Below are 22,626 nucleotides of genomic sequence, written 5' to 3'. Positions count from 1 at the left end.
GATTCCACCAAAGGGGTTTATTTTTAAATTTTACATTGCATCTATGCAAGTATTTGTTGGGAGGGGTGGCTTAATGGTTAAGGTGTTTGCCTTACAAACACAAGGTGCAGAGTTTGAGTCTCATAAGGGATAATTGGCTAGGCTTATAATGGTTCGCAAGGGCAGTTAGCCTAGTACTAATCTATGAACCTATTTATATGTAGCTAGAACTTGCCAGTAAATGATTCCTCATAAGTAGTGGGATTGTCAAAGTGAAAGGGGCATTTGAATTTATGCACGTCATCACTCAGTTTTAGTAGATTAGCCTTTGCATAGCCTTTGAATACTAAAGCCCTGGATGATGCTTCTCACATCAGTCTTATGGTGAATATGACAGACTTTTGTGGTCTGATTTGACCAGGTAAGAGGTTACAATAGGCAGAGAGCAGAGCTGTCCCATAATGGTAAAGACCGAGTCCAGGATTATATCTCCCCTACATGGGGTGTGGACTAACTGGTTAAGGGAGTTTGCATTTATGAAGCCTAGAAATGACTGGGTGTACATGTTTGCGGATGTACAGATGTTCTTCGTGTTTCACTGTTGCAGTCATAACTGTAGGGTGCTCCTGCCGGCAGGCAGCCCGAGGTCGGCCAGAATCCCAAAGTCTGGGTCCGGCGTCGGCTGTATAGGCTAGTACCCTGACGTCAGTACGCTTTGGTACATAGCCCTCAGCCGACGCCATCTTCTCCAGTCTTTCTTGCCGTGCGGTGGAAAGCAGCTCGCAAGTCGTTGGTTGGCGATTATCGAACAGCGTATTTGGTTGTTGTCGGTCCGAAGTTCTTACTTCTCTTCTCAAAGCTAAGTACCCGTTGGGAATCTTTTCTTGTTCCTCCGATGTCAGAAAAAGTTAATAATTGTATAGCGTGTGGGGAACAAATACCTCATAAAGATTTCCACTCTTACTGTCTACCTTGCTTAGGCCCTGACCACGTTTCTTGTTGTCGGTTCTGTGCCAGGTTCAACTCTCGTACTATCAAGCGCGATGCGATTGGGCTTTAAATTATTTTCCCAGGCGCTTCAATTATAGAATGTCGCCGGCCACTACCGAAGTGCAAAAAAAGCGCAAAGACAAAGACAGGCGCGAGGTCCAAACAGGACTCGTTGCAGCTGGAGCCAGCGTCCGGTTTGTCGTCAGTGAGGCGCTTTTGCAGCCCCTGTCGTCCGCCACTTCTGAACCGATGGCGATCACGGACTCCCATGGGGAGCCATCAAGGCCCACTATTTTAACTGCTGCAGGACCTTCGGACGTCGCTCCTTCAGATGGGTCCGGAACCGCTGTGCAGGTACCGGCTTCTGAGGGGGTTTTCAGGCCTACTCACATTACTATTTCAAAGGCAAAGGCAAAGACAAAGACTCCTGTTAAGTCTAAAGTTCCAGCTCAAGCTGCTTCTGAATCCACTCCCAAGACACAAAAGCAATTATTGAGGATGGCTGAAGATTTGCTTACAATGATTAGGGTTCTCACCCCCCTCCTGAGAAAAGGCCTCGACAGGATGTTACTCTGGATTCCTCTGACCAGGCTTCTGTATCTTCTGTTTCTTCCTCAGATCAGGACTATTCCTTTCCCTTATGAGGATTCGGATGCTGAGGACTCTTTACCCTCGGCCTCTCCGCCTGAGGATTTTTCTTTGGGGAAACCCTGCATGAGATGAGGGAACATTTTCATTGGGAAGGACAGGAATATTCTGCTTCCAAGAAGAGGCTTAGAGAATTTCTTCTTCTTCCTCAGCATAGGCCTTTAGCTATCCCTCCTGTTTTGGACATTGTAGATGTTGCTTTTGCTGAGGCTAATTTGAATCCTGATTCCATGCCTCCTGCTCCTTCTAAGCCTGATAGATTTTATAGGGTTCCTGACTCTCATTTATTTTTATTTAAAAACCCTTCTGCGGATCCTGAAACTATTTCTCAGGGCTCTAAGGCTGCTAAGGTTGCTACTTCTAAAAATCCTATTCCCTCTGAGAAGGATTCTCGTGCTTTAGACAGGTGGGGAAAAAAGGTATATACTTCTGCTACCCTGTCTGTAAGGGCTTTAAATTGCCAGTTTCATATGTTTAAATATCAACAATTTCTTTTGTCTGTTTTAAAGCAAAAGCTTGCTTCCCTTCCTGCATGTGCAGAGGATAAGGAACTTCAGGATGTTTTGCATGCTACTGAACAGGTTAACAAGCATAGCTTACATTGTGGTTTTGATGCTTTGGATGCTTCTTGCAGGGCTGCTGCCTCTGGTACTGTTATTAGGAGACATGCCTGGCCGTGAACAAAGTTTGCCTGAACAGGTTAAGGCTAAGTTATTAGATGCCCATGTTCAACAAGATGTTCTTTTTGGATCTAAGGCTGAGGAAGTTATTAAAAAGATGGAGGAAAAGGCAAAGTCTATGCAGACTGTAAAAGATTTCTTCCAAGTTCAGCCTCCTAGATTTTCCAGGAATTGGCCCTCTAAAAATTGGTCCTTTCCCGTCTGACAGGCCTCAAAGGGGAAGATATAGGCGCTCCAGAGGTCGTGGTCAAGGCCAGGCCTCTTACAGATCTAGACAATGGACTGCTTCTTCACCTAGAAGGGGAGAAGACAGATCCCAATCTCAAAGAAAGCAAACTCAATGACTCTCTCGGTTGGGCTTCAGGACCCCTTCACCTGGACGCCCTCTCGGAGGAAAACTGTCTCTTTTTTACAGAAATTGGACTCATATTACCCAGGACAGATGGGTATTGGACGTGATTTTAAAAGGTTACAAATTCCACTTTCACACTTTGCCAAGGACTCACGGTTGGCCAGATCTGCCAAAACTTCAATGGTCAGAGACCTTAACTCAAGTGGATGCTCTTCTGGCCATGAGAGCCATAGAGCCTGTTCCACTCTCGGAAATGGGAAAAGGGTTTTATTCAAGACTGTTTCTGGTTCCCAGAAAACAAAACTCTTTGAGACCTATTCTGGACCTTTCTGTGTTAAACACCTTTTTGGAAATTCCAAAGTTCAAGATGCTTACTCTGCAACAGCTAATTCCAATGCTCTCTCAGGACGCCTGGATGGTGACATTGGACTTAAAGGAAGCCTATTTACATATTCCCATCAGACAAGAACACAGGAAATTCCTCAGGTTCAAGGCAGGTTTGAGGCACTTTCAATTCTCTGTTCTGCCCTTTGGTTTATCTACTGCGCCCAGAGTCTTCACCAAGTGCCTGGCACCAGTAGTGGCTTACTGCAGACTTCAGGGGATCCAGATTTACCCATTTGGACGACTGCCTTATTCAGGCAGACAGCAAAGATCTTCTGCTTCAACATCTGGACTTTGTTCAACGTCTTCTCCTCCTACTGGGATTCTCAGTGAACATAAAAAAGTCACATTTGATCCCTTCTCAACAAATGGTATTCTTGGGAGCCCTCTTAAATACAACCTTACAAAGGGCCTTCCTCACTCCAGAAAAACAAATTCAGCTGGCTTCTACTTTCAACACCTTGGCAACTCTATCTCAGCACACTGCAAGGAAATTCCTGCAGGCTCTGGGCTACATGGCTTCCTGCATTCTGTTGATTCCAAACGCAAGGCTTCACATGAGAAAGCTTCAATGGTATCTGAAAAGTGTATGGTCACAGCATTACCACGATCTGGATATTCTGATTCCTCTGATCCCCTGCCTTCAGAAGGAGTTCCTCTGGTGGTCCAGGGCATGCACTTCAAGCGAAGGAAAACCTTTTCGTCTTCCTCAACCTACTCAAATCCTAACCACGGATGCCTCGGATTATGCTTGGGGAGCACACTTTCTAGACAATTGCCAGCAGGAACCTGGACAAAGGACCATCTTCACTGGCACATCAATCTGAAGGAAATGTTGGCAGTCCAAAACGCCCTTCTAGCCTTCAAGAATCTTCAACCAGGCCCTCTGCTAATTGCACAGACAACACCACGGTCATGTGGTACATCAACAAGCAGGGGTTCTCATTCATACCCCCTTTGCAGACTAGCTATGGGTTTATGGGACACAGCTCTAAATTTGAATCTACATCTCCAGGCTCAATTCATTCCAGGGAAACAGAATCTCTTAGCAGACAGCCTGAGCAGAAACATTTCAGATCCTCACGAATGGATGCTAGACACCAACTTGTTCAACAGGATTACTGCAGTTTGGGGATGTCCCCAGATAGATCTGTTTGCATCCCATCTCAATCATCAGCTGCCTCGCTTTTGCACCAGGTCCTTCCACAAAGCAGCTTGGAGAGTGGATGCCCTGTCCTTCAGCTGGAGAAGCCTTTCAGCATATGCCTTCCCTCCTCTTCCTCTACTACCTCGGGTATTACTGAAAATAAAACAGGACAAGCCCAAGTTCCTCATCTTGATTGCTCCAAATTGGCCTCGATAGTTTTGGTATCCAACTTTAAAGCTCCTGTTCTTGGGGCCTCCTTGGATTCTCCCACTGAACCCTTCGCTTCTGTCCCAGCATCAGGGTCAGTTACTACATTCCAATCTCAAGACCCTTTGCCTGGCAGCTTGGCTCTTCAAAGGAGTTTGATTCCTTCTAGTCTTCCCAAACAAGTTTTGGATGTTCTTTTGGAAGCTAGATGGCCTAGCACTAGGAAATCCTATGCCTCTAAATGGAAGAGGTTTTCTATTTGGATGCAGGACCGAGGTTCTGATCCTCAGGTACCTGATCTCTCTTCTATTTTGCTTTACCTTTGAACTTTTATCTAAAGGACTTTCCTTTTCTTCCATTAAGATTCATGCTTCTGCTATCTCTGCACATTTCAGTTCTGATCCTCCTGTTTTTCTCATCCTTTGGTGAAGCAGTTCTTGAGAGGGATAAAAATTTGCGGCCTCAAGGACCCCTCCTGTCCCTGCCTGGGATCTTAATTATGTTTTAGAAAAACTTACTTTGCCTCCTTTTGAGCCTGCTGCATCTTCAGATATTAAGTTTCTATCCTGGAAGACTGTTCTTTTGTTAGCATTGACCTCTGCCAGAAGGGTCTCAGAGTTGCAAGCTCTCATGGCTGTGGAACCATACCTTATTTTCCATCAGGACAGAGTATCCTTGAGGACCAATCCTACTTTCATGCCTAAAGTGATTTTGAAAGTGGCTTTAAATCAGACAATTCACCTTCCTACTTTCTTTCCAAATCCTCAAAACAAAGGGGAAAGGATTTTGCATTCATTAGATGTGCACAGACAGTTACGATTTTACCTGGACAAGACTAAAGATTTCAGAAAGTCTAACCAATTGTTTGTTTCCTTTGCCTCCAGTTCTCTTGGAAAACCTATTTCTAAACAAACTATTTCCAAATGGATTGCTTATGGAATCAGATTTTGTTACACTCATCATGGGAAACAGTTTCCAGGTACCATTAGAAGTCACTCTACTAGAGCAGCTGCCACTTCTACAGCTTTCCTCAGAGGAGTCCCTACCAAGGATATCTTGGAAGCTGCCACTTGGAGTTCTGTGCATACTTTTTCCAAGCACTACAATCTCCCTTGTTTTCTAAGTCCAGGGCAGGCTTTGCCTCTGCTGTCTTGCAGGGTATTCTTGCCTCCCCTTCTTCTATCTAAAGCCTCCTCCTTTTACACTGCTTTGGGATTCCACCCTACAGTTATGACTGCAACAGTGAAACACGAAGAACATAGTACAGTTGTGTACACCTACCATAAATGTAGATGTTAGAGTGTCTTCACTGTTGCAGTCCTCCCTCCTATCCCCTTTTTTTTTGTGGTGTATTTGTGTTTCCTTGTTGGATTCATTTTTGGTTTGTTGGGGACTTCTGACATCTAGGGCAAGAAAGGCTGGAGAAGATGGCGTCGGCTGAGGGCTATGTACCAAAGCGTACTGACGTCAGGGTACTAGCCTATACAGCCGAAGCCGGACCCAGACTTTGGGATTCTGGCCGACCTCGGGCTGCCTGCCTGCAGGAGCACCCTACAGTTATGACTGCAACAGTGAAGACACTCGAACATCTACATTTATGGTAGGTGTACACAACTGTACTATCTCCCAGTTGAAGGTGGGTTAGTTGACGTCTTCTAGGAGAATGGTGTTTGACTTAATGGCTCCAGCTCCATCTATCTCTGTCCAACCTGATCTCCTGGTACATCCCTCCCTGTTCCCTGTGCAGCTCCGATAAACACTTACTACAAGTCTATAGACCCAATAAGAACATAGGTAAAATACTCTATAAACACTCCATTTCCCTTATCTGGAACAATCTTCCACTCCAAATCAGAAGCCGTATCTCCCTTTCTAACTTCAAACATGACTTGATACTGTATCTCCATAACAACCATATACGTACCTGCAACCACCCTACTTAACCCCTCCCTCTTCCTATACCCACTTTCCTACTACGTCTGATCTAGAAGACCTTTCCTATTTCTATAACTTACTGTATCTAACTGCTCTCCCTTCTACACCCTTCCTCTAGATCACTACATCCCTCCTCTACTACTTTCTTCTTCTGCACCATTTCTTCCTCTGATCTGAGGCCCCTTGTACATACATGTTTTTTTTTTTTTTTTACTCCTGCACTAGTTTCTTCCTCAGATCTGAGGCCCCCTGCACATGCACAGTTTCTTCTTCTCGTCACTAATCTAATAATGCCATATTATTTTCAAATGATTACCTATAACCTTAATTCCCTTACTGCATACCTCTTGGATTTATTAGCGTTGTTTATCCTTTTACAACCTTATTGTATTTTTGTATATAGCTATGTTTAATTCCATGGAGTACATTATTTTTTTATCCATTGTATTCATGGCATTGTTTTTCTCTGTGTTATTGTAAACTTCTCTACTTGTATGTCTGTTTGGGGCTTTTCCCCTCGGGTCTCCACTGAAAACGGGTAAATTCTTACCCAGTTGGACCAACCCGGTTAACAAATGCAAAATAAATAAATAAATAATAAAGTACTACATAGGGATTTCTTACTGGTTATGTAGGTATGTGTTTATAGTTAATACTTGCCATATTTTGCTTTATTTACACAGTCTCAACAAATACCGTTGCAAAATCTGAAAAATACAATGTTGCAAAATATGTGCATTAGGATCAGTTAAATAATAACTGAATATAAATGTAAAAATGTTCATCTTTTCTGACTCGGTACATGTGTATCTTTGCATAGAGTTAGACACTGTCCCTCAAACATTTTAATAGTCCTTTCATTTACAGGAATATAAGCAGTAATCACATGACCTCTGCATACACATAACCCTTTTTCTCATAGTGCACTGTATAATTATCCTAACTAACTTACTTTTGTTTGACATACCCTTATTCCATTACCTGGTTCCCTTCATGTTTTTCAAGCCAACTTGTTCCTGTGATTACAGAAGTGAACACATCTTCTATTATTTGTATCCATACTGTATTCCTGTTCATTGATTATTATGCCAGTGGAGTCGACGTCTCTTAGCCTGACTATCCCTGTTTCTTCCAACTCTGCTTGTAACTGTACTAAACATAGTGGCTTTTCTTTTATTGCTGACAGTCACTTTATCTTTATTCTTAAAAATAAAGACCAGTCTAAAATACTTTCAAGTAACAGGAAGTGTCAGTTTGTACTTTACTTTGATCCACTTACATTTTTGTATTGCCTCCAAAAACTGCAGATGATGATTCAGACTCGCACAACATAATCGTGTTGAACAAATGCAGGTCACCTATCTTTTATTTTCCTTCCTACAGACACCTAGTCTTTTTTTATAACATATTAAAATCTGCAAAATTATTTTTCATACTTAATTTCTGATGCAGACATTGACAAATGCTTCACTGATGCATTCCCCAGTGAGTGTTTTGCACACCCAGTCCATTCTGTCACCTTGGTTTACACATTGCCCTTATTCCAAATAATCTCATCGCTTGCATTCTTGCCTTATCCTCTGCCCTGCAGTACCTGTTCAGTTTGCTTTGCAATTTCAACTTGGTCTTAAATCTCAAAGGCTTGGTTCTATCTCGCCCCACATACTCTTGTTGATCGTGCAGCAACTCTGCATCTCTTACTCGAGCCATGTTCATACATCTCAGATATGCTGTAAACATCACATTCAGATTCCACAATTCTGATCCTTTTTTTAAATTGTTTGCCACCTGTGCAACATATTTAGTCATTGCAGTTTTCTAAGCTCTCTAATTTATGGTCAGGAAACAGCACACTGCTCTGCTCTAACTCCTGATTCACTTCATCTTCAAAATGATCAGATTAAACATCTGACTTAATTTGTTCCACCCCAGTTACTAGGCAGCACTGTCACTTATCAGTGACCCAAGTAATCTGCTTTTTACTTTACTATTTAGTGGTTTTAAGTTTTCAAGCTGCAGAATGACCTGAGGAGGTAATAGTGTGAACTGTAAGACTTCATATTCTTGAAGCTGAACTGTTATTCAGTGCCCATGAATGCTATCCTTATGTTTCAACAGGAATATCTAGCACTTTCATCTCACAAGTAATGACCTCTTCAGAATCTAACAAACCCTTAATCTGTCACAATGTAAAAAGCCATTGCATGGTCACATTAAATTTTATATAAAAAGTATATGTGCATGTACATACCCCTTTAGGGCATAAATAAATGGTTTGTATTAACAGAGATTTAAGAATGCAAGTGGCTAAGCTGTAAACATCTTAGCTATGTACGTACAGTATCAACAGTCTTCTTGTATTTAATTAGGTGTCCTGTTTTGTATAAAAGGTAATTATAGAATGCTCTTGTGTAAGTGTATAGACTCTGCTGTTCCACAAAGAATCAAAGCCAGAGCCCCAAGTTAAAATAAAGCCATCCTGGTGGACATCTAGCATCAAAAAACTTTATAACAAATGCAAAAATTTGCTGTCTAAGAAAATTAAGGCAAGGCCCCAACAATAGAAAGGTGCCCTCCTCAGCCTCAACAGGTAAATAAGACAGCAGGTCATATCCTCTAAAGGTAACTTTGAGAAACACTTGGCAATCCCAGCCAAGGATAATCATTAGGATTTTTGCAGCTACATACGTAGCCTAAAATGTAGGACTCAAGCATGTGCCAAACTAGTGACTAACTATATCACACACACTGATCCCACAGATTAGCAAACCTGCTAGCAGACAGACTTGGTGAAAATTTCACTCCCTTATCCCCTCCAAACGTATCACAAACCTTGCCCCTAACTCCCCCCGCACCCTACATATCTGAAGAGCAGGTCATTAAAGCCTTGTCTAAGGCACAAAACACAACCTTTATGGGACTAGACTGCATCCCAGGCTGCATTCTAAAGAAACTAAAGCATGAACTAGCATCACCCTTAAGTACCGTATTCAGTCACAGCCTAACCACTGGCTTTGTTCCTGCGGAATGGAGAACAGCAACAGTTATTCCCCTCCACAAAGGTGGCTTAGCAATAGACCCAAGGAATTATAAACCCATAAGTGTGACTAGCCTCATCTGTAAAGCCATGGAACATATCATCATGGACCTCATAAATAAAGATGTAGACTACTTCCAAACCCTGGATCCAACCCAATTCAGCTTTGTCAAGGGCAAATCCTGCCTGTTAAACCCAGTGGATTTCTTTGAAAATGTGGCCATGGCTATTGAAGAGGGCAGATCTATGCACACAACATACCTCGACTTGTCAAAGGTCTTTGACACAATCCCACATTCAGGCATTACCGGTAAACTTAGCAAACTGAATGGAAACCCCTTTGTTGTAAGATGGGTTGCCAACTGGCTCACAGACTGGTCACACACTGTCAAAGTGGTTGACTTCACATCAACCAGCAGACCTGTCATCAGCGGGGTGCCTCAAGGGTCAGTGCTGGGATCCCCATTGTTTGGTATATACTTCTTAGAAGTTTAGGCCAAAACTAAAGGGCTATAGCTGATCAAGTGTGCAGATGACTGCAAACTAGGTGCAATTACTGAATTCCCAAATTATGTCAGTATACTTCAGGGGGGTCTTACACAGACCAACAACTGGTGCCTTTTTCACGGTCTCAAACTGAATGCAAAGAAATGCATCATCATTCCCTTCAGTAAAAACAGTGTCCCTTCACACTATCAAATTAACAACAATACCCTATGTACCTACAAAGTGGTAAGAGATCTGGTATCACAAATAGGCTGCGACCGTAACTTTGACCACCATGTGTCTACTGTAGTAAGGAAGGCTTTCTATGTAGCACACTTGATTAGCAAAGGCATCGCCTCTAGAGCAAAGGAGGTTATAACCCCTTTATAGTCATCTCTAATCAGGCCCATAATTGAGTATAACACCCCCCTTTCGGCATGTACCATGCAAAGCACCTGCAGCAATTGAAGAGACTTAAAGGTTTCTAACTAAAAATATCAAGGGACTCCAGCACGTGGCTTACACATACCCAATTAAAGTCCCTGTCACTGTACAAAGTATCATATAGACTTATGCTTGGCTTACAGAGCAGTCTCTGACCCAAACCTCATGAATTTGATACACATCTTTAAATCAGGCAGGACTAGAGCCACCCTGTTCCAGGGACCTAAATCTGGCCTCTGACTTGAATAGGACATGCTGGAGGGACAGATTAATCTCCCAGTGACTGCCATGTCTTTGGAATAGGCTTCCAATTCATGTAAAGCAGGGCACCCTGTATAACACTATTCAAAAGGATCCTGGACGAGTGGATGGGGCAGCGTAAATTCTCACCAGGTATAGCACCACAACCCTCCTGGACATGGGCAGTCATTACTATGTACAATCCTGGATATTGACTAGAGTATCTATGGTAATACATTGGCATGAAAAGGCTAGGCATGAAATGACCTCTGGGTCGATAGCCTAGTAACCTTCTGTGAATATAACATAGTCATCTGTTAATATTAAAAATGTCATACATTGTAGGTATTGATTTAGTGTACTGGCACTTTTAACTTTACTAGGTGATTAACTGTCATGTGACCCATGCAATGACTGTTTTTAATTTTGATTACCGGTTTGTTAGATTCTGAAAAAGTCTTTACTTGTGAGACGAAAGCGCTAAATCTATTCATTAAAGTTTTCTGGCTCTGAGCAGGCATTGGTATGTGTTTTTTTATTACTAGATTTGCTGAATATATTTTCTCTTGAGACTAAAGGTAAAAGCTGAGGTTGGGCCACTTGTCTCTCTTGTAGTATGCTGGCAGATCCAAATGCCCAACATCTTATAGTACGTTGCATCTTTTTAATGACTGGCTTATTTATTTTTTAACAGGGAGCTTCCATCTTGTTAATGCTGAAGACCTTTCTTTCAGAAGATGTTTTCAAGTTGGGAATCAAGGACTACTTGAATACTCATAAGTTTGGAAGTACAACAAGTGAAGATCTGTGGAAAAGTTTAAGCAAGGTGAATATTTACTGTCAAATTTTAGATTCTGTTTGGATCATTGGGCAGAATGTATATTGTAGCTTGTGTTATGAGCAATTTATGTATGCATTTTTTCAAGGTTGAAAATATTTATTTAGCAAATGGATAACTACACCAGACACAACTGTCTTTTTTTCGGACACCACTCAGGAACAGTGTTTGGTAAGTGGCTTGCTCAGCAATGCACTGTAGGCAAATCAAGACTGCAGGACTCAAACCTAGAACTGATGGTTGAAGCTGCTTATAGGTTCATAGATAGTTACTAGACATGCAGTCTGGGAGACCATTCAAGCATATCCCAAATTTCCAATTGCCCCGAAGCATCATATGGTTATGTGACTCGCTCAAGGTCACAGAAGGCAAATGAAGACTAGGGAAATCCTATCCTTTATGGCACAAATTAGCATATGAGCTTATAGCCTTAATCCTCTGTACAAACTCTAGTAAAATCCCTGGACTCCCATTCTCCAAAAAATGCTACTGAAATTAAAATGTACATTAAGTTAATTGAAGAAGACGTTTTTCATAACTGTTCAAATATGTGATTACCCTGTTTTTAATGCAGACATTAAATGTAGATCTTTTGTGTCCAAGTAATGTTGTATATTACAACACTTGAAACAAATGTGCATGCAATGTTTGTTTTAGCTTAGCACAATACTGTGTGGTAGTTCATTATAACAATTTGTGGATTAGAGTGTCTTGTTTTAGCTTGTCTTTTTTCTTTTTCAGTGTGTAAGTTATGATTCCTTGCTTTCTATAATTCTAAATCTGTGACAACCTCCCTGCAACAGCCTAACTTATATCTGCTAACCCTAACCCTGTTCCCTAACCATAATTCTAACTTCGACCCTAGAGCTAAGCCTAACAGTACACATACTACTTTGTGTTTGTTTCTGTAAAACACCTGCATATATGTCTGCACCTAACCCTCTCCCCTAATCCCAACTCTAGTCTTCACACACATTCATACTTAAACAAGATGTAATGAAATTCAGTACGTCACCTTCCACATCGATATTCTGGCACACTTGCAGCTATCCTGAATTGCTATTGTAAAGTCCAGTATTCAGACTTTTATTTAGTGACAAGAGCGCTATATATACATGCATACACACACACACACACACACACACACACATGCATGCGTATACGTATGTGTGTATCTACATATGGTTATAGTTCACTTTGTAAAAGCATGTAATACCAACAATGGGACCTACTCCCCCAAAAGTATATGTTACCAAATGCTGTAAATGTTGATGTTTGTGTCAGTATTTCAATGTGGTGTGTAAGGTTTTCCTGAGTGCAGGTAAGTGGAGTTTTTAATTAGTATTAAAACTTTTGGATGTACTCAATGTTTTGGCATTAGGGGTGTGTGTGTGTGTGTGTGTGTGTGTGTGTGTGTGTGTGTGTGTGTGTGTGTGTGTGTGTGTGTGTGTGTGTGTGTGTGTGTGGAAAGTTTGTGAGTTAAGGTCAGAGTAAGGGCTGGGTAAGCGTAGTTATTGTTGTGCATGTGTGTTATCTGTAGCTTCTGTATCTAAGTGTCTTATGTATTATTACCTATGGAAAGGGTTTTCCATAGTATACCTGTAGGGTTGGGATTAGGAACAGTGGCAAGGTTAGGGTTAGCACACGAGTGAGGTGAGACAGGAGGTTAATGTCTTAGGTTTTGTTAGGATAATGAGGAAGTAATACAGGGACTCAGATGTGGTCTGACCTCCAGACGATTGTGAACTATGTAGAACAAAGCTTACCTTTGACATGATAGTTTTCGGCAGATTATTAGCATTTATACCTATGTTTAACTAATTCCTTTCTAAGTTACTTCTCGATGACGTACCTAATGTGAGACTGAATATATTTTGTACAACAGTCATTTAAAATTAAACATAATGCATAGTAAACGTGTAATGGGGTTTTTATGTCCAAGTAATTATGCTGTATATATTTATAATATCTTTAATAAACTTAGTTTGTATGTCTTTATTATACTTTTATACACATTCAAAACATTTTAATAGGTGTAGCTTTTCACCCTTAGAATCATATTGAACTCTCAGACAGTTTGTATGGATTTTTGAATGGTCTTCCAGTTCTGGAATATTGAATAGGATATTTCCCTTTGAATTTCCAGACTTCTTTTTAGGACAGTTCTTGCAGCATTATGATTTTAGAGATTTAACTAAAGGAATCTCTGTCTGCAGTTTATGTGCATTATAGTTCTCACTGTTTCTCATGTCTTGCACAGTATTTGCTGTTGCAGTTCTGATATTGTCCCCCTCTGAGCTTTCGCCTGTCTTGCACAGATAACTGTGATATCTCCTGTGCAGCTTCCCATCTTCCCCATAGACAACATGGAGCCTTAGGTTGTCTTCTTTTTCAGCAGTATCATCTTCAGGCTGCAGACTTTCCCATGGCTTCTCTTGGTCCACTTTTAAATCTGGAAGTCTTCAGCAGTTTCTTTCAGAGTAATATTTCTGTTTTGGTTGATTTCTGTCCAGTATAAGAAAAAAATAAATCAAATGTACTTAGAGGTGATTAAAATAAATAAAACATTGAAGGAACATATCAACTGAAATAAAAGGATGGAAAAACTAGAAGAAGCTTTAATTAGCTTTCAGATAAAGTGATAAAATGGCAATAATCAGTGGTTGAAATGAAGAAAAGGCTGGCTGAGAATGAGACTTAACAAGAAGAGATGCTCCAAAAAATGGTTGAGTTACAAGACAGAGTCGTTGAGAACACTTTGTTTTTCTGCTCCTTCATCGAAACTGGAAAGAAGAGACTGTATTAATTATAGGAAAGCATGAATAAGCAACAGGACTGGTATTCACAGTAGGATTAGTTAATTAAAAGGGCACATAGAGTGTATGCTCCAAACCTAGCCATGAAAAGCAGCCAAGACTTGTTTTAGTAAAGATGCAGTCATACCCAGCTGAAAGAGCTGATCCTGTCAAAACTGTGGCAGAAGGGCATAGAATTACAAATTTGAGACAACAGAGTGTAGAAAATGATTATTCACTGTACACCAAGTAGAAGAGCCGCAAATTTATCCTAGCAATTGGGGAATCTTGAGAGGTAGGTGTGAGATTCCAACTGCTGCACCCAGCTGTCTTTAGAATGTTTTTCTCCCTGAAGGATCAGGTACATATTTTGATGCAGAACAGGTTAAGGAGGACATAAAAAACAGTTTATCTAACAAAAGGGATCCAGCAAACAGAAGGTGACTGTACTTTTCATTCTTCTGAAAATAATGCTCAGAGAAACTTTGCAGGTGAAATCCTTTCCAGTGTTCTAAAGGAAAATGGTTGGAGACAGGATTTGATTAGAAGAATCAGGAGCATCTTAGACCTGAACCAGAGTCTAGATGAACAGGAAGAAGACCAGCAACACTGAAATTAGCGAATAAATGGGAAACTACAAAGCATCAACCATATTTGTGAAGTATCGCTTTGCAAGAAAAAGTGCTGTGAAAGACTAGACTTTTGTTGACTTTTTTAAAATTTGTTGGTGAATTGTAAAGCACATACCCCACTTTGTCAATATTTAGAAGGAGACAAATGAAAAAAGTAACTGTAAGGAAAAAATGTTATTGTTTGTGCAAAACATTTCATGATATGATATAAAGGGTATGATGTTATGTGATCCTATCTCGCCTACATTCTGTACTGATGGGTTCGGAGCCGATCCTCGGCTCCGACTCGGCACGCTATACTATAGAGCAAAGTCTCTAATTGGCTGAGCTATTCTACATCCCAGGATGCACCACCACTACTTCCCCAGATCTCGTTTGCCGCTTGACAGCAATAGACGTGGTCTCGACTTGGCTGGGCTAAGTACTCTTTACTGACTAATTTCCTGTCAGAATTTTGATAATTTTTCAACCAAAAGCTGTTTTAACAGCTACTAAACGTTTTTTGTAGAGTTTGTGTCAGTTTGAGTTTGTGTGGATTGTTGTTAGCGTTAGGTTCCTGCTTAATTTAGTAGGGATTCCCTCACGCTCTATTTTGGACATTCTTAAGGTCCTTTTTGTTACAAAATTGTTTGTTACAAAATTTTTTGTGTCTGGTATTTGTCTACACGTCGAGGTTCCGTTTTAGTTAGAGGGGCCTTGCCCTCGCGCTCTGCTAGAGCTGTGTTGCAACTTTTTTCGCCTGTGTGAGTTGTTGGCCTATCCTGTTTAAGTTAGAAGGATTAGGCTTTTCTGTGTTCTCAGTTACCTTGATTTTTGTGTGTGTATTTGTGATATGTCGAAGGAACATAGGCCTTCGGGCTTTAAGAAGTGTACCAAGTGTGGGTACAAAATGTCAATCACGGATGATCACTCTCTGTGTGTTTATTGTTTAGGCCCCAAACACCTTCAAAAGTCGTGCAGTGTATGCCACGCTTTTTCTTCACATGTCCTCCAAGAGAGGAAAAACAAATTAATATTGAAAGGGCTTATCACCCCTTCTTTTGAAGAGGCTTTATTATCTTCTCCCTCTCCTTCCAAAAAGAAGAGGTCTTCGGCTCTGACCAGTCTGTCGGAGCCGACAGCAAAGAAATCAAGGCAGGCTTCTCCGTCGGCTCCACGGACTTCGGAGCCGAGGTCGGAACGGTCTGCCTCGATGCCTCCAGCCTCAACTCCTCTGTCTTCGGAGCCGAGTGCTCGAGCATTGAGAGGTGGGTCACCTTTTCCGGCTCCATTGGTTTCGGAGTCGAGAAAGGTCGCTCGCTCAGACTCTTCTACCTCGGCGCCGAAGTCCCTGTCGGCTCCGAGGGAAATTGCTTATAGGTTCATAGGTTCATAGGTTCATACTAGGCTATCTGCCCGAGGGCATTTACAAGCCTAGCCCATCGTTTTGTGGCTTACGCCAACCCTTTAGTATGGGGAACTATACCCATTATTTTGCTGTGCCTCTGTCGAGCAGTGACACTGAGGTAATCCCTGGGGTATATCTGTGATCTCCCATCCATTGGTCAAGATTTCTCTTGAACAAGGCCAGCGAGGTGCTCTGCCTCACATGTACCGGGATTTTGTTCCACAGCATAGGGAGTCTTTGGGTGATGAATCTATCCCTCCAGCACGTCCTATTAATAACCGTGTCAAGGTTTAAGTCTCCTGCCCTTGTGGCTCTGATTGATCTAGATTTTTGAGGTGAAGCATATTCATCAAATCTGGGTTTGACATGGCCTTGTATGTTAGGCAAAGGTCACCTCTGAGCAAGCGGTGCGACTGAATAGAGCTGGAGTTCTTTCAGTCGGGCAGCATAGGACAGATTTTTGAGACCCTTTATCCTTTTGGTGAGGAACTTTTGTGGCCTCTCCAGCTGCTGCAAGTGTCGGGTCAGATACATTCCAATGGGGCATTGTACTCAATCATTGGTCTGATGAGCGATGAGTAAAGGGAGACTATGACCTCCCTTGATCTAGATGAGAATCCCTTCATGATAAGGTGGGCAATGTAGAAGGTCTTCCTAACTACTTTAGCTACATGGGTGTCGAATGACAGACTACTATCAACCTGGGTCCCCAGGTCCCTGATAACTTCTTCTGTGCTCAGTGGATTGCCACCTATTTGGTAGCTTGGGGTAACCTTGTTTTCCCGAAGGGTATGACTATGCATTTTTTGGCATTTAACTTTAGGCCGTGGCTCTGGCACCAGTTATCCGTTTCTGTGAGACCCTTCTGAAGGATATCTGTATCAGATGTGTTTTCTACTATGGCCAGTTTGCAGTCATCTGCAAACTTTGTCAGCCATAACCCTCCTGTGTTTGCTTGTACTTCGGAAAAGTAGATGCCAAACAAGAGTGGGCCCAGGACTGAGCCCTGTGGGACACCACTTGTGACAGGCTTTGAGTCTGACATGGCGCCAGCAACTCTGACCCTGTGGGTTCTGTCACTCAGCCAGTTTGCAACCCATCTTGTGATGTATGGGTTGACATTTAAGCTGATGAGTTTTTCAATGATACCCAGTGGGGTATTGTATCAAGGCCTTAGCCAGATCGAGGTAGGCTGTATGGACTGCCTTTCCCTCATCAATGGCTTTGGTGACTGTTTCGAAAAGTCAACCAAGTTTAAAAGGCATGATCTGCCTTTGACAAAGCCAAACTGGGTTGGATCCAAAGTCTGCAAATTCCTATGTCTTTAATTATGAGGTCCTTTATGATCCTCTCCATGGCTTTGCAGATAAGGCTTGTCAAGCTAATGGGCCGGTAATTTCCAGGGTCGGTGGAGGCACCGCCTTTGTGAAGTGGTACCACAGTTGCAGTGCGCCACTCCTGGTGCGTATCCAGAGGTAAGACTTTGATTAAACAGCTGTCCTAGCTGTGGGTTTAATTCCTCATTGAGTTCATGGAGCACACAGCCGGGGACACCATCAGGTCCCATGGATGCTGTGTTTTTGCTTTGGAGAGAGCAGTTCTCACTTGGGCTGGAGATGTTTGGGGGCTGCAATCGCTTGGTATAGATATTTCTCCTTTTGGGGAGGGAGTTTGCACTGAACCTGTCAGCCAGTATGTTGGCAATGTCTGTAGGATCAGTAATCTTCACATCATTTTGAACTAGCTCTGAGCTTATCTGGGAGTTTCCTCCCAGGTTTCTAACATAGCTAAAGAAGGCCTTATGATTGTCTTTTGAGTCTTTAGCTATTTTTCTCTCGAAATTTGCTTTGGATGATTTTATGAGAGCTCTTAGTTTTACTTATAGTGATCAAGGGTGTCTTACCTTTTAAGGATTTTGCTCTATCTTGTAGTAGCTTCCTCCTTTTGTTGTAGAGTTTGTTTATGGCTGGGGTCCACCAGACTGGACGCTTGCCTTTGGTACAAAGAGTCTTTGTTTTGCTTGGGATTGCCTTATCCATGCAGTCCTGCAGGTGCTGGTAGAAGGCATTTCTAAGTGATTCAGCGGCTTGAGTACTGTTTTCCTTGGCTCGGGGCCTTAAAGGAGACCACACTAGTCTTTAGAAGTGTGAAGTCGGCTTTGAGAAGTTCTTTACTGTGGTCTTTTTATTTCAGGTGGGGGTGGGATGAGGACCTCCAGCGAGATTAGTTTGTGGTCTGATCTCACCAGTGAGGGTACACCTCGTGTTGAACATTGTGCTCCCATGTTCGTGATGATGAGATCAAGTATGTTATCTCCTCTTGTGGGGATGGTGACTAGTTGTTCCATGGCATTTGAGTTTATGAATTCCAGGAACTTTTGGGCTAGGGTGTTTGGGCTTGAGTAGTGTTCCCAGTCTATATTAGGGTAATTGAAGTCACCTAGTATGATGGTGTTTGGTGATACATTTATCCCCTCTAGTGTTTTCAGGAAGGCCATGTGAGGTTCCTGAGTTTGTGAGGGTGGCCTGTAACATGCTACAATTTGCAGAGCAGTCTTGCCTATGGTTAATTGCACCTGGATGGTCTCCGATGCATCGTGCGTTGCCACCAGTCTTGAGGTGTGGGTGTCCTTGATGAATATGGATACCCCCCCTCCTTTCTTGGTATTGTCCAGATTTTTTTTGCTGTACTGGTGGAATCTCCCTCGGCGCCGATATTACTCGAGACTATTCGGAGCCGGTCCCCCAGTCTTTCGGAACCGGCAGAGAAGTCAACTCGGGCCCGATCGGTCTCTTCTCGGTCTTCGAGGATGTCCGATTCGGATATAGACAGGGTGCTGCAAAGGCTGTTCCAGTCTCCAGTTTTCCAAAAATTAGTCTCGGCACCAGCCCAGTCGGCTTCGGAGCCGATCGTCCACCCTGTGGTATTGGTTCCTCCTCCAACAGCCTCAGTGCCGTTGGAGTTGGTGCTAGTGGAGCCAGTGGAGGTTCTCTGGTCAGCTCCGACCCTTACTCCAACCCCGACCTTCGGGTCGGAGTTCGGTACACGGACCTCCTCGGTCGGCCCCGGGGGTGACGTTTCGGGTCCGATGCTTTCGGTCCCGAACCTCCCTCTCGGTGCGTCGGCTGCGGGAGTGCCGTCTACTGTTGTGGCCTCGGGGATCGGACCTTCCCAGGACTCGGTGGGGGGGGGGGGGTCCGGCCTTCAGGGCCATGAGGAGTGCTTTGGCCAAATCTTCCTTGGCTACCTCCACCATCTCTCTGGCACCTTCCCTTGACATGGAGACTAGTTCCTTTGTTGTCCCCCTGTCTCAAGACAGCGGAGCCCTGGGGCCTGAGGTCACCCCCATTGGGGATTCCTCCCTTCCTGGGGGTCCTTCCGAGGCTTCCTCGGAGGAACCTCCCAGGAAGAGACAGTGTAAGAGGAAGCACGTCGACTCGCCTGATGAGTCTCTCACATTGGACACCGACCTCGATGATGCGGAGGGGTCCCCCAAGTCGTCCTCGGATGATGTCTCCTTTGTGGACATCTTAGAAATCCTCAAGCAACGAGGCGACTGGCAGTCCAAACCCCCTTCTGCTGAGGAGTCTGTCTTCCTCAAGGCCTTCGAGGCTCAGCCTTCCACCTCCTGGTGTCTCCGCCCTTCGATGAGCTCCTGGATTTGGTCTCTCGAAGGGCGTGGGAGCACCCGGATTCTGTGGAACCGGTGCCAGCTCGCCTGAATAAATTTCTGTCAGCCCCCCCTGAAAAGGAATTTTTATCTAAAGGTGTGGCTGTAGATGCCCTGGTGGTGGCATCTGCTACCCAGCAAGATGTGGCAGAGGCTTCGACATCCGTCCATCCTCCTAATAAAGAGTCCAGGAGTATGGATCGGTACGGCAAGCGCACCCTTACTTCAGCAGCCTTTACTTTAAGGTCTCTGAATTACCTGACGCACTTCACTAGACTTCAGAGGGATCTGGTCAAGGAGCTTTCAGATACCCTCTCTGGTAACCTACCTGAGCAGTTGGCCCAGACAGTTAGCTCTCAGTTGGCTACCCTGTCATCTATATCGAACTCGTCCATGAGGCTCATTTCATATGCGGCGAGGCGAGTAGAATGGGTACAGGTGTTGCTCTCGGAGACAGGCCTGGCTCCGCCTGTGTCATTTTGCGGAGGCCTTCAAGTCTTCCTTTGCCGACGCTCCCTTTGATGGGTCCTCCTTGTTTGGACCCAAGGTAAAGGACACCTTGACCCGCTGTGAACAAGAGGGTAAGACTTTGACTGCCGTAGGGGCACAGTTTTCCACCCCCTTCCGGCCTTATCCCAAGGCTAGAAGAGGGGGGAAAATGTGGTTCCGCAAATCTCAGAAGACTTACCCCTCACAGCAGGATGATCCCCCTTCTAGAGGCAGAGGGGGGGGGAATTTTTCAGGAAGACGCCGTCCCAGAGGCGGGAGGGGTCTCCGCAACACTGGAGACCGCGAGTCTTTTCGTGGCTCCTCAACCTTCCAGCATCCCTGAAGGATTGCCCGACTGCGCCGCTTCGGAGCCAGTCGGGGGTCGTTTTTCGAGGCACCTAAAGGCCTGGGAGAATATCACCCAGGACCTATGGGTGCTCCGGATCATTGCCGGAGGTTACAATATCCCCTTTTCTCAGCCCCCCCACCATCCCGGAAAATCCCGGACCCATCACCCAGTCAACGGGATCTCGCAGCCATCGAAATTTCAAAGCTCCTTCAAAAAGGAGTCATCCAGCCGGTCCCCGAAGACCAGACCGGATTAGGGACTTACTCAAGATTCTTTTTGGTGCCAAAAAAGACCGGGGACATGAGGCCCATCTTGGATCTCAGCAAGCTCAACCGTTCTGTTAAGAAGTCCAAGTTCCGGATGGTCACCTTACAATCCATTCTCTTGCTGCTGGAGGAAGGTGTTTGGATGTGCTCCATAGATCTCAAGGACGCCTATTATCACATCCTGATAGATCAGGCGTCCAGGAGACACTTGCGCTTCAGCCTGGGAGACAGTCATTACCAGTTCTGTGCACTGCCCTTTGGTCTCACCACAGCCCCCAGGGTGTTCACCAAATGTTTGGTGATGGTGACTGCTCACCTGAGAAGTCTAGGATTCCAGGTGTTTCCATACCTAGACGACTGGCTCCTAACTGCCACCTCCAGGCGTCTACTCTTACAAAACCTAGCAGCCACTATTTCTCTAGGCAACTCCCTAGGAATCACCTTCAATTGTGCAAAGTCTGTGTTGCTGCCATCTCAGCGCATACGGTTTATCAGAGTAGAGATAGACTCAAAGCAAATGCGGACGCCGAGCCCCAGCAAGGATGGTCCTACAACTGTTGGGTTCCATGTCGGCTACCATTCTCCTAGTTCCCTTAGCAAGATTGCACATGAGGATTCTCCAGTGGCTCCTGTCAGTCCAGTGGTCATATCAGGATCTCCCTCTCAGTCACCTCATTATAATCACGGAGACGTGCAAACAGGACCTCCGTTGGTGGCTTCTGTCCTCCAACCTAGATCAGGGGCGACCCTTCATTCCTCCGCCTCCAGTGGCCACTTTGACTACGGATGCCTCCCAGACGGGGTGGGAGGGACATTACCTGAGCAGGTCAGTCCAAGGCAAGTGGCACCCCAACGAGAGTTCCCTACACATCAACATACTGGAAATGAGGGCGGTGCTTCTATCGCTACAAGCACTACACAGTTACCTCCCCCAGGGCATGATTGCCGTTCAGTCCGACAACATGTCAGTAGTCTGGTACCTGAACAAGCAGGGAGGGAACAGGTCCTACCCCCTTTGCAGAGAGGCCACGAAAGTATGGGATTGGGCTGTTGCAACCAACCGTTTCTTGGTAGCAACACACATTCCGTGGAAATCCAATTTGATAGCCGACAGGCTGAGCAGAACTATTCTCTCCCCGCACGAGTGGTCTCTGAACGACAGAGTGGCAGCTCAGATCTTCAGAAGATGGGGAACTCCTTGTTGCGACCTCTTTGCAACTCCCCTCAACACGAAATGTCTACAGTTCTTTTCTCTCACCCCAGTTCTGGGGGGGTTTCCCAAGGACGCCCTAATCCAAGCTTGGCCCAACGGCCTACTGTACGCCTTTCCACCGGTTCCCTTACTTCCCAGGGTGATCCAGAAGGCGATTCACTTGCAGTGCAAGATGATTTTAGTTGCCCCATACTGGCCTCGTCAAGTCTGGCTGCCCTTTCTTCGGAAATACGCACTGGACGGTCCATGGTTCCTGGACCAGGTTCCAGATCTCTTGATTCACCAGTCGGGACAGCTGCATCAGTCCCTTCACTCATTGAGGTTAACAGCTTGGCTCCTCCACTTCCGACCATAGTCAGGAACCAGGTTTTGGACTCGGAAGTTATACATATCTTGTCCTCGGCCCACAAGAATTCCACTAAGAAAATCTATAACAGCAAATGGAAGAGATTCGCCAT

The 22,626-nt window shown here is 44.2% G+C and overlaps 1 protein-coding gene across 1 annotated transcript in view; it reads left to right on the top strand.

Annotated features, from left to right (window-relative positions):
• The window catches only part of LOC122795645 (leucyl and cystinyl aminopeptidase), a 1,650,338-nt gene that overhangs the window by 859,339 nt on the left and 768,373 nt on the right, over positions 1–22,626 (top strand). The window contains exon 9 of the mRNA XM_044063917.1: positions 11,224–11,355. Within this exon, the coding sequence (XP_043919852.1) occupies positions 11,224–11,355 (132 nt within the window). The remainder of the gene's footprint in view (positions 1–11,223; positions 11,356–22,626) is intronic.

The sequence above is a fragment of the Protopterus annectens genome, chromosome 2.part2 (genome assembly GCF_019279795.1).
Source record: "Protopterus annectens isolate FY-2018-M chromosome 2.part2, PAN1.0, whole genome shotgun sequence".
NCBI lineage: Eukaryota > Metazoa > Chordata > Ceratodontiformes > Protopteridae > Protopterus > Protopterus annectens.
This window is presented reverse-complemented; position numbering and strand designations above follow the sequence as displayed.